The 12578-nt window shown below is 43.0% G+C and overlaps 2 protein-coding genes across 3 annotated transcripts; both read left to right on the forward strand.

The window, feature by feature from the left end:
• Positions 1-342: 342 nt before the first annotated feature.
• LOC129818133 (protein phosphatase 1 regulatory subunit 26-like) lies at positions 343-9853 on the forward strand. 2 transcript variants are annotated; one of them, XM_055873759.1, is made up of 5 exons: positions 343-696; positions 2148-5900; positions 8178-8298; positions 9107-9162; positions 9301-9853. In XM_055873759.1, the coding sequence occupies exons 2-5, from the start codon at positions 2188-2190 to the stop codon at positions 9323-9325; spliced, it is 3915 nt and encodes a 1304-aa protein (XP_055729734.1). In that variant the 5' UTR covers positions 343-696; positions 2148-2187; the 3' UTR covers positions 9326-9853. The 2 variants fall into 2 exon arrangements, with proteins under 2 accessions (XP_055729734.1, XP_055729735.1); XM_055873760.1 differs by lacking the exons at positions 8178-8298; positions 9107-9162; positions 9301-9853 and having other exon boundaries at positions 346-696; positions 2148-7292.
• An 87-nt stretch (positions 9854-9940) lies between these two features.
• Positions 9941-12578, forward strand: LOC129818134 (28S ribosomal protein S2, mitochondrial-like). Its single transcript, XM_055873761.1, has 4 exons — positions 9941-10044; positions 10345-10458; positions 10595-10724; positions 11166-12578. Exons 1-4 carry the CDS (start codon positions 10020-10022, stop codon positions 11716-11718), a joined length of 822 nt encoding a protein of 273 aa, XP_055729736.1. The 5' UTR covers positions 9941-10019; the 3' UTR covers positions 11719-12578.

A 12578-nucleotide genomic window follows, 5' to 3' on the forward strand; every position in this document is an offset into this window, starting at 1 on the left:
TTGTCTGGACCTGTAGCTTTGTATTAAACATATTTGTTGGAATAAAAGTGCCATCAACTTATAATACTATTATGATTATTTACTTGTAACTCATTTAAGAAGGTCTAATAATTGCAAAATGTCATTAGGCCACAATATTTCGTAATATGTAAAGACATTTGTGTCATATTATTTCTAACATCATAGGCTACTTTAAAATAATTAGGCCTGATTTCTAATATGCCTGGCTGTCCATATAAATAATATTTTAATCATATAAATGGTTTGTAGGTTAGTAAAAGGAGGAGGTTAACATCAGGAGGAGCTGTTACATGAAGCTGACATAGTCCTTACTGAAAGTCAGTGGTGGTCAACTTTGAGAGATAGTCTATATGTTATTTTACTGTTCCTTTAAAGAAGATGGCCAATGTGTCGCACGGACAACTGGTAAAGTACGCCAAAATGTAATTTTATTCAACATTCTGGCATGTAGAGGTCGTGAGAGAACTTTCCTGATTCAAACGCTAATTTCGGCCTGACAGAATTCAATGCAATTTAATACCGCGTTTCCTGTCAAGCGGAGGTGGAGACGAAGGGGTGCTCGACATCGTGCACTGTCTGCGCCTGTCTGTTCTGTGTGTGGATGCTAAAAGCTGAAGAATTACCAGGGAAATTAAATTAACGTGTAGGCCCTACGAGTAATTCAACCATAACCAGGTAAATTGAACTAAGTAGATGTGCCGTGTGTGTTAATATTTAGAGGTTGTCGAGGTGCACAATACAAATGTTTTCTTCGCAGAAAAATTGCTGTTCTACAGCAGGCCCGCCAGTATCTTATTTCTCAATACACCGAATACGTTCAGTGGGATATCCCATATTCCGCCTGTTTTATACCTTTCTATTAATATCGTTATTAGTGAGAAAAATGTTGTCGAATTACCGGTGTCCTTTGAGAATATGATAACGTAAAGAGAGGGTTTGATGGAGCAGTGGCCAGGTAGTGGAGGAACATGGTTGCTCTGCGGTGTCGCCTAGTGATACACACCGGGCAATAGTGCAGCCCGAGCCGCTAGAGGGATACGGGCCTGCCGGGGGTGGCGTTGCGACAACCAAGGCATTGAGGTTCGGAAACAATGTCCTCAACATACGATTTTGTTGGAAAGTAAACGTCCCTATTTATCAGCTATAGCCATATGCAGACGATGTTACTGTTACCACAGGTAAAGTTAAATGTTTGTATGGATGGTAACAAATTATTTTTGGATTCAGTGTTAAAAGTCGTTCTCGGCTGTTATGTATGATGACGGCAAATCACATTTGGACATGGATTGTCGTCTTTTAACTGGATATACAGTAAGTTACATTGACTCATCTGTCCACGTTGTATTCGTGACCAAACGATATCTGAGTTTTTGTGGTATATTATTTAATTAAACAGTAGCCTAGGTTTGGTCTTCTCTGGGCTTACAGCCCTCCCTTCTTTCGTATCTGGCTACTGCAGCCTGGGATGTCCGCGACGTTGTTTATCACTCTACTTGGTTGAAACAGAATGGCGGGTTTGAGTATCGCGCTATACATGACCGCCCCTTACACCTGCTAGTTTCATGCAGTATATTCGTGCATGACGTAGTCTATTTGTAGAATACCCTCATTTGGTTGAGTGTTAAATTAATAAAACGTTCATATTCTGGCAGATTTAGTCTTTTTACCAATTTAGGCCAATGCCCTTAGTGCATTGCTGTAGCTATACCCTGTACCTATACCCTGGTCTCAATTGGGATTCCCTGTATAAATAGAGGTTAAATTAAAGCATTGTAATTATCATGATACTCAGTAAAGGACCATTTCAGCAGTAATGTGATGTACTTTTCAAAGGTTTTCTATTCCTTTCTAGGTGCATAATCAGAAATACAAGACCAATATGAGGCATTGTGCCCATAGGGGGCACATGGGCTGTTTCAGGTGTTTGAAAAATGCAAAATTCTCCAACTTATGGACAGGGGATGAGCTCCCCTCCAGACCACCCCCTCACATACTTTGTGCCCCCTCATCCTTTGTGCCTATAGCCTACAGTGAAAATCTGAACAATAATAATAAAAAAGAATGTATTTTAGTATGATATGAATACAAAAGCTGTATTTTGACTCTTGTTTCCTTTTTTGTTTCAGATGTAAAGATGTGAGTGTGGTCTGAGGCAGCTGTGATCCCATGCTCCAGCCCCCCCACCCACCCCAGCACCACACTAGAATGTACTTGAACTTGCCTCCAGTTGCGGCTTTGCACACAGAATGGAGGTCATCGTGCGGTGGTCTGCCCAGAGGCTTTAGCGGTCTGCCACTGTGCTTCAATGACTCTGACAACGACTTGTCCACCACTGGAACACCCATCTCAGAGAAGGTCCAGATGATCATAGAGAGCCTAAGGAGCACCCAGTCCTCACTCAACATGGGCGACGAGACAGAAGGGAACCAAGTGCTATCAGGGCAACCAGTACAGGAGGCTGGAGCCCGGGGCTCCCAGGGCCAAGGCTTCAAAGTCCGGAGGGGGCCTCCTGTGGTTATTGAACCCAAGCCCAAATTCAGAGGCCCTCTTCCTCACACTGATAACTTGCTGGCGCTGCCAGAAGTTTCCTATAATGTTGATTTGGAGAGTTCTGACGGCGATGACTCTGTAGATAGAGGCATCGAGGAGGCCATTCAGGAGTACCTGAAGGAAAAGGATGACCACAAACGCAAGGCTGAGCCAGAACCAGCCACTAATATTTTACAGCCACCCAAGATTCCCCGGAGGGAGGCTGCTCCAACCTTTCCAGAACCTACTAAACAACATTCCGACAGCAATAAGGTTTTAACTGCCAGCAACCAGGTTCCGAGAAGTGTCAAAACAGAGACACACAACACAGCACTACCCATGAAAAAATGTTTGAAAAGTAAGATACCCACCTGCAAAGAGAATCCCTTTAAGAAACTGGACACAATAAGCAATGCAGCGGTGGTAAAAAAACTATCTTCTTTGCAACAGAAGAGAGGCCCCTCTAATTCCAACCCTCTCTCTGACAAACAGAAGAGTCCTGTACTGAAAGCAGTGAAGTTGGAGGAACACTTGTCTGACAGTGACAGCAGCAGCAGTAGTGATGACGGCATTGAGGAGGCTATTCAACGCTACCAGCATGAGAAGAAGAAAGAGAGACATGGAGGCAGACAGTCCTCCAAACCCCTTCTCGTCCTCAAAGAGGAGTCAGACTCCAGCAGCAGTGATGACGGAATAGAGGAGGCCATCCGCCACTACCAGCTGGAGAAGCAGAAAGAGAAGGGTGTACCGAAGCTCTCTCTATTTCTACCCAAACAAAAGCAAGTGGGTAAAGCAGGGGCTCCCCTGCACTGTCCAGAGAGCACAAGCACTCAGGCAGCGGCCATGAAAAAACACAAACGGTCTAAAAAGAAGAAACCTGAGACTAGGGATTTAAAATCATCTCTACATCCTCAAACTCCTTGTTCCTCACTCTCTCTTATCAAGAAAAGATTAGCAGTTAGCAGCCCCAAAGGGAATGGCCTCCTCTTGTCGACTAAAGTGGAGCCGCTGCGAGAGAGGGAGCAAGAGCAGCACACCACCCCATGCCCAGCCACTCTGAAGGTGAACACCACCACCACAGCTGAACTGATGTGTGCTGAGGCCATCCTGGACATTTCTAAAGCTGTCATTAAAATGCCAGGGGCCTTTAACCCTAGTGTAGCATTAGCAGGCCATATCAATATTAACAGTAGCTCCACGGAGTCCACCGCCACCACTTCTCTTATCATCTCCACAAACTGCCATGGTGCTGATGATAGTAATACAAGTGATAATGAGAGCTCCGTTGATAGTGAGGATGGGATCGAACAGGAAATCCGGAAGTTTCTTGAGAAGAAAGCCCAAATGCACAAACTGTCATCTGGGCCCGGCTCAGATGTTGGTACTACAAGTCCAGGTGGAAACAACACAATAACAGAACCAGAGAAAAACACCAAACTGAGTCCGGCCCAGAAGAAAACACTGAGGCTGTCTGTGACGCAGAAAAGAAAGCGCAAAGAGGAAGGTGGCAGCAGGAGGAGTTCCAAGGAAGGAGAGAGTGATCTCAAAATGAAAGAGGCACTCCCAAAGCATTTGACCAAGCATGACCAAAGGTCAAGGTCATCTGTTTCCACCCTGAAAAAAGCCCCACTGAAATCAGTGAGGGCCTCAGAGAGGAGGGGGGAACCTAAGAGTGGAGACAAGAGTAGCTCACTGGACAGTGACGAAGACCTGGACACTGCAATAAAAGACTTGCTCAAGACTAAGAAGAAGTTGAAAAAGAAGACTAGAGATATGAAGTTGAAGTCAAGGAAGGGCCTTGAGGATGAGGAGCCGCTGTCTAGAAAAACATCAGAGTTAAAGAAGCTGGGTATGGACCATGTGCCCAAGACTACCAGCCTTTTGAAAACTAGCCTTAAAGTCACTACTACTACTGCCCAGAGTAGTAACAACAACAGAGAAAAAAGCATATTTAGTAAGAATGTGTCACAGTATCCACAGAGCAATGAAAAGAAAAAGCCCCTCAACCAGACAGATGAGATGGACCGATCTCAAGGGAACAGGGATGTAGAAGGCCTGTCAAGAGAGACTAACCCAGTTGTTGTTCAGATCAAGGAAGAGAGCAGTTCAGTGGACAGCGACGACAGCATCGAACAGGAGATCAGAAAGTTCCTGGCAGAAAAGGCCAAGGTTTCTACTACCACAGTGAAAACAGATGATAGAGAGGAGATCGGGAATGGCAAGGGCAAAACTACAGTCCCTCTCACGGAGAAATGCATCAAATTGGAAAATCTGCTGGCTGAAATTCCAAGGATAGACGTTACTCAATTCCCTGACCTGCCTCGTCAGAGCAGTTGTGAGCAGAGAGGAGTTCCGGACAGAGGAATCTTTCCAAACACAACCCCTATCCAGCCAGTGCCAGGAAACCACACCCCAGAAACAGCCAGGGGGTCGTGCCTCCTCTCAGCCCTCACCCCCAGCTCCTATCCTCCAGCGCTGGAGCCTGCCAATGGCGCTGTTTCTGGGTCTGCCAGATCAGAGAAGAGGAGGAGCTCTAGTTCAGATTCAGAAAGCGGTGATACCCACCAGAATGCCAACTCTGAGATGGCAAGGGGTTACAGCTACAGGTCATTTCCCAGCACCAGCTACCCCTTGCCCAGGACTGACTCGGAGCAGTGGCGTAAGAGCCAAGTGATCCCCACCACTGAGACAAAAGAGAAGATCCATAACAGGAACCCATTCCAGTACAGCTCACCTAGTTTCGGTGAGAAGACAGCCACCACTCTAGCGTATCAGTGTGTAGTACCAGCCAGTATCTATCCGAGTAGGAGGAATATTGAGCCTGCACCGGATACACATGTCTCCACCCGTCCTGCTGCTGTACGGACTGGGAGCAGCATCAGATCACCACTGGTTCCATTCCACCGCCCCTTATCCTCAGAGACTACATCTACGTCGGCTGCCGTCTTCAGCTCCCCGTTCCCCAGCCTGACCAGGAGACCTACGGAGACAGGACCATCAGGGAGGTACTTCCTTCAGAGTCATGGGTCAGGCAGCCGCTGGGGTCAATCCCCAACCCTGACCCCGGGGCTGTCGGAGAGCAGCGTGGTACACGTGGCCAAGGACAAGACGATGTTTGTTGAACTGTTCACGAACGAGACCAACCACGTTCAGGTCAGAAGCAGGGAGGTGAAAGTGAGTGAGGGAAAGGAGGAAAGGAGGAGAGACTTGCCAGCAGGAGAGAGTGAGAGAGAAAGGGAGTGCAGGAAGACAGAGCAGATAGGAAGACGAGGAGAGGAGTGTGTAGATGAGACCGACGTCAGCGAGTCAGATGAGAGGACGAGCCCAGAGCAGCAGGGCTTTCACACTTTGTAAGTGCAGGCTTTTTCCTTGTTTGTTAGGTCACATAGCAGCATCACATAACCTTTTTTTAAATATTAGTTAGCCTATTGAGTGTGCCCTCCTTCCTGGTGGATGTCAATTCAAGTACATTTGTTAGTTCGTAGGTTCCAATGGATTGTTTGTTGTCAATACACACACAAAGCCTTTTTTTATATGTTTGTACATTTTATACATCTATTTAAATACTATAACGCAATGTCATTGAGAATTTAAGACTAAAATGTTCCTTTTTTAATTTGTGCTCTTAGATTATTATTATTTTAAATTCTTATAATTGAAACCCTTAAGCAATATCAGCCACTGCCCTGAAACAACAAGCAGAGTGCATGAATGTTAGTACCACCCAATGCACAGCTGTGTGTCTGGTTGTTTCTTACAGGAAATAAGATGGTTATTTTTGTCTCACCAATGTTTCACTGACTGTTTTTGTAAAGATACAACATATGAAAATCCTATCGAAGCCCTCTTAAAGTTATCAGGCCAAAGATATAGGCCTAACCACCCAAACATACTATATGAATAATTGGTACAATAAGATATTGGGTCAAAATGAACAATTGAAGACATCATTTTACAGGGAGCAGTGAGTTAGGGTTTTGTTGCTCCATGGATGAGTGACTGAAGGGACTTATTTTTATCATGCAAATACGTCAGACTATATTCAACTAATATTTGTGTGTGTGTGTTTGTTCCCATGCCCTCCTTGTAATTTGTCCATCGGCCAAAATCTTCCCTTTGCATTCTAATATAGTCTTCCTCTTTTTTTTGTGTGGCATTAACACATTTTAAACAAAAAAAGTATCATATTGTATTCTCATGACAAGCCAGTTTAAACCTTGTCATAAAGTAGGCATATATTTGTTTGTTCTCTTTTAAGGGTTCTGTCAGCAGTGGTTAAAATAGCAAAAGCAACTAACCCCAGTCACAAATGCTGTTTTTACATGTGGTTTTTGTATATTTGCTCTGTTCTGTCGCTGAAAATATACAAATACTTTTTAATCATGAAGAGATTTTCCTCTACAATCATAGGCACATTGCCCATATCAATGGTTGATTTCCCTCTGACAAACTGTCAACAGCACACAAATCATCAACGCTCTTTGTATTTCTTGACTTGCCATTTGGTTGATTTTTGTTTGATGTTCTAGTAGTTTTCTTGAATTTTGTTATGTGAAAATATTATTTATTTTTGTTTATGGAAAAAAGGAGGGAAAAAAATATTGTACTGAACATGCTGTGCATCGCCAGTTTTCATAAGTATTTAGCAAAAATTTTACTTTTCTCCCCTTTCCCTGTCAAAGGAAGAACTTTGACTATCTTTTAAAGTGCAACTGTGTAATAAAGAGTGAATTTCATCAATAGTGGTGCATCTCTTATCTAATTCAATTAAAATGTATCCTCAACAATATTATAAACACCTTGATGTTCCTCAACAAAGATGGGCCTTACATACATTACAGCTCTTCAAGGTGTTCTTATCAGCTGCTACTCTTCAGAAGGACACTTGCCACTGGAGAAATGTGCATTTCTGTTAAACCAACTGTCTAACTCATGCTATATTATCCCTGTATATGACTAATTTAGCTAATGTTAAAAGCCTTAGTGTCCTCCGACCTCTCTTCTCATCATATTACCAAATCAGAATTACTCAGCAGTGAGGGGTTCAGCAGTACCTTGGTCCACAATACATTATATTAGACAGACAGACTGACTTGGATACATGAATGAGTAACTCAAAGGCTTCTCTCTCCTTGATCTCTCAACATTTTCCTCTGGTAACAGCATGTAAAAGTCTGGTCTGCGGCCAGCCGACCACACCATTTACATTTCTCTACTGTTGAGAGTGATATGATCGTACTGGCTTCATGGTTATCATGATGTTCATAATGTCTAGTGCATAAGCAGAGTGAGGATAGGAGTCTGTGTTCGACATCAATTTTGCTCAGTCGCTGATTGCCGACCCCAAATTATAGGGCGTGTTCCTCTGTTCAGGCTTAGCTGACGCATGCCAGATCTTACAATGCCTGGATAGGTATTTTACAGCACGTGAACCACATGTTATAGCTATCTGGTGTATGACGGCACAGTCGATGACGTGGCACGCAACCATTGGTTGATGCATGCAACGTCTGAGCACGGGAATGCGACCATAATGAGTAGTCATTTATAATGCAAGGTGATGTGTAGATCAGTCTGTCTACATAAACATGCACTGATGTTTCCTCCCCTACTCTGCCTTTCTCCAGGTCTCTGTCCAGCGCCATTGACCCTGGTATCACCCTTAGCACTTACATAGCATTGAACACAGAGGAAAGGAGCAAGAGGTTCAGATGGATGTGTAAAGCTGTTGCTGTAAATCAGCCAAAGGTACAGTGACGTACGGGGACAGTTAAGCACGTTGCACACTGCCCATACAATGCCAATCAAACACCAACTAAAAACAGAGATGGATAGGTGTGCCTAGTGCTTAATTTGAGCCGGCACCTCCCTGTTTTAGACTGTTTTGTTCTGGGAGCTGTTTGGCCGGATCCGGTACCTCTCATGGCATGAAAAATAGTCACTTTTTACAATGTAAAAATTCAAATGAAAGAGATCAAAGATGAGTTATATGAGTTGCCTCTGTTTATTGTCCTGCCCCAACCCACCCAAAAAAACGTAATGAGAAATTGTAGATTTTCATCCTGGGCCTGATATTCTAAGAGTTGATTCGGGTTGGGCCAGCCCTGACTTATGGTTTGCGTAACATTGTAACCTATGTTTGAGACCAATGCGTGGCCATGGCTGTGTAAGTAGCACACCTGTATCTCTCACAGAACTAAAATATTCCCAATGTGTAAATGCCTCTACTCTCCTGCTCTATGCCACTACGCAAATGCGATGATATGCATGCAATGCTTTATTATTAAGGTAATTATTTTTTCTTATGTGTTCCAGTACCTCAGAGCTCCCCAGGGCACCCCTCTCTCCCGCTCACATTTTTTTCCGGCACCTCCCGATTTACAAATTAAGTACTGGGTGTACTCCTATGTTTTTGTTGGAGTTTATTAGGCATTGTAATGGGCAGTGTGCAATGGGCTTTACAGTGTGTTCCAATCTGTCTGGAATAGGTTTGTGATGAATTGGGGTTTGTTGGCTTGGTTTGTTAACAATCGATTCTTTCTGGGCTCTTTTTCAGAAGACCAAGTTTGAGAAACCTGTGAAGAGAAAGCTCCAATTTCTACCTCTATCCAGGTACATTTTGTAGGCAAATCTTGTCATATTTAACCTACTTGATAACACAGTAGTACAACACATAGATACATAAAGGATTAGACACAGACATGAGAAGATGAGGGTTCATTTAGTGTAATGAATTATTTTTCTTTGCAGGAAAAATAAATCAACTGGGAAGTAAAGCAACAGAAGCACAGATGTTTTTTTTACAGGAAGATCTTTCAAGATTTCTTATCAAACATTTAAATGAGTATATGCCATTTAGCAACTGCTTATTTCCAAAGCGACTTAGTCATGTGGATGAAAACTGTTATTGTTGGTGAAGAGGGTTTGTCTGTTGTATGTGAATTGTTTGATTCTGAATTATGTTGGTAATGTTGAAATTACACTTGTTATTGTTCAACAATGTTTTAATTATTTATATTTGTTTAATATTTGGATACATCATTTTTTTTATTAGGCTATGGGTTCTCAATATTCAAATTGACAGTTGTTGAAGAATGTTTTCAATTTCAATAGATTTTATAGATTGACTTCTACATCACATTCATATTGATGTTAAAATATAATTTATTGAAAGAAAAAAAACAGTTCTGAAAATCAACATATCCCAAAAAATGTAGATGTTACAGTATTTGGCTAGAATTTGACAATAAAATGTGTAGGCTACAAGAGAGTACAGTATGGTTCAGTAACTGGTATTACAATTCAATAACGTTTTTGAATGAGCATTCAACTACATGCGTGCTCATGGGAGTTGTGGTCCAATGGAAATTATTGACACGTGATCTAGTGCGTACGACACATCCAATGGACTTCAACTACCAGTCGCATATTTCTTTGACCTTCAGTGGGAGGGGACAGCAGGAGCAAGCATGGCAGCAGGAGTTTTTACCAAAGGTATATTTTTATTTACATTATACAATCAAATCAAATATTTTGGTTATGATTATGACATGAAATATATTTAGCATCTCTTTTGCTACCTTGCAAGACTACAACCTATCCTCGTTTTTAATTGTCCGACAATTCAATTACACAACCATTGCTAACTGGCTAACGTTAGCTAGCAGTAGCATCACACATCCAAATCAAGTTGGATGGCCAACGTTACAATGTAATGTTTTATATGTTGTAGCTAGCTGCTGTCTTTATCGTCTGACTGCTAGCTAACTGACTATGCTGGTGGGTTTCTTGTAGGTTTGTGCGGGTTCCGCCAGCCCCGGATTGTTGCAGCTGGATACTCCTGTAGTGGACCTCTCTATGCGACTGCTACCGCAGTCAAAACACTCCCTTTGCAAACTGACAGCACGGGTAGGCAGAGTTGTCAGTGACAAGTACAGTTAGCTATCTTACAGTAGTTCATGCTATGGATATTTAACACGAATTCATAAAGCTTCTCTACAATCACAAAGAACTAACCACTTCTCGATATATGTTTTTTTAATAGCTGTCACTGACAAGATCCAGAACTTGCCTCTTGAAATGCCAGATTTCTTTCGCTTGTCAGAACTCTTCTCCTTGAAAGATCTATTCGATGCCAGAGTGCACCTTGGACACAAGAAAGGCTGCAGACACAGGTTGGATGGCTGATTTTCATAGTTCATCTGACAGTTATGTTCTCTTTGTGGTTCGTATTGACCTTATCTACCATATTTACAGCTGTAAAACCAGGGCAACATGAAAACATATACATATATTTTTTTATTAATCTTTTCTTTAACTAGGCAAGTCTGTTAAGAACAAATTCTTATTTTACAATGACGGCCTACCAGGGAACAGTGGGTTAACTACCAGAACTACCTGTTCTGGGGCAGAAGGATAACTTGTCAGCTCAGGGATTCGATCCAGCAACCTTTCGGTTCCTGGCCCAACGCTCTAACCGCTAGGCTACCTGCCATCCAAATACATGCCTTGCAGATTTCATATACAGAGACAGACAGCATACTGTAGGTATGAACAGGAGTACATTGTCACACAAACATTGATCTTGATTCTCCCTTCATCCCTCTCTCTACTAGGCTGATGGAGCCCTATCTGTTCGGCAGTCGTCTGGACCAGGACATCATCGACCTGGACCAGACAATGGAGCACCTCCAGAGCGCCCTGAACTTCACCGCCCACATCGCCTACCGCGGCGGAATCATCCTCTTCGTCTCCCGCCGCCGACAGTTCGGCCACCTCGTGGAGAGCACAGCAGGGGACTGCGGAGAATATGCCCACACACGCTACTGGCAGGGTGGTCTGCTCACCAATGCCCCAATCCAGTACGGCCCGGGGGTCAGGCTGCCTGACCTCATCGTCTTCCTCTCAACGCTCAACAACGTCTTCCAGCAGCATGTGGGAGTCCGTGATGCGGCCAAGATGAATATACCCACGGTGGGGATAGTGGACTCTAACTGCAACCCCAGCCTGGTGACATACCCGGTGCCTGGGAACGATGACACACCAGCCGCAATGGAGCTGTACTGCCGCCTCTTCAAGATGACCATCAACAGGGCCAAGGACAAGCGGAGGCAGATGGAGCTGCTCCAGGGTCTATCACCAGCGGGCCTCACACCGGGCTCCTCGTGAGAGGCGCTGGTGGAATTAATGAAGGGCCCCTTTTTGAGTTATTTGAAAATGCATTCTTCAATTTTACTCCCTTGAAGTTAACCCTGATCTGAAATGATAGGATAGGTGAAATCTCTGCCTTTTGGCTAAGATCAAGTGTAGTATTTGAAAGCAAGTGTTCCACTTCATTGTTTACAACAACATAACAAATAAATTGTTATTGGTCGGGTGTATCGAAATGCTTGTGTTCCTAGCTCCAACAGTGCGGTAGTATCTAACAGTTCACAGCAAAAAAACACATCTCAAAGTAAAATAATGGAATTAAGAAATATATAAATATTATGTTCATGTCAGATTAGGGATTTATGCCAAGGAAGGGTGGGTAAAGCAAGCATTTAGGTGCGGCAGGTAGCCTAGTGGTTAGTGTTGGGCCAGTAACTGAAAGGTTGCTAGATCAAATCTCCGAGCTGACAAGGTAAAAATCTGTCGTTCTGCCCCTGAACAAGGCAGTTAACCCACTTTTCCTAGGCCTGTCATTGTAAATAAGAATTTGTTCTTAACTGACTTGCCTAGTTAAATAAAGGAAACAATATATATATATAGTCAAACATGGCCAAGGACTGTACTGCTAAAATGCTATATGAAGCACTGTTTTTCAGCAACAGGTTTGGTGCTATTTGTCTAGATTTATCTGTGGAGAAACTGAGGTTTACAAAGTATGTAATTGCAATGTTTGCTCCATCAAACTGATCATGTTTCCAGATTATTTCTAACATTCAGCTTGACATTGTCTGGTCAAATAAAAAAGAAGCTATTTCTGTATCAAATTACATGAATGCACTCATGCTATTTATCAAGTAAACTTTCTTTTCACTAAATAA

This window comes from Salvelinus fontinalis, chromosome 21 (assembly GCF_029448725.1).
Source record: "Salvelinus fontinalis isolate EN_2023a chromosome 21, ASM2944872v1, whole genome shotgun sequence".
In the NCBI taxonomy this organism is placed as follows: domain Eukaryota; kingdom Metazoa; phylum Chordata; class Actinopteri; order Salmoniformes; family Salmonidae; genus Salvelinus; species Salvelinus fontinalis.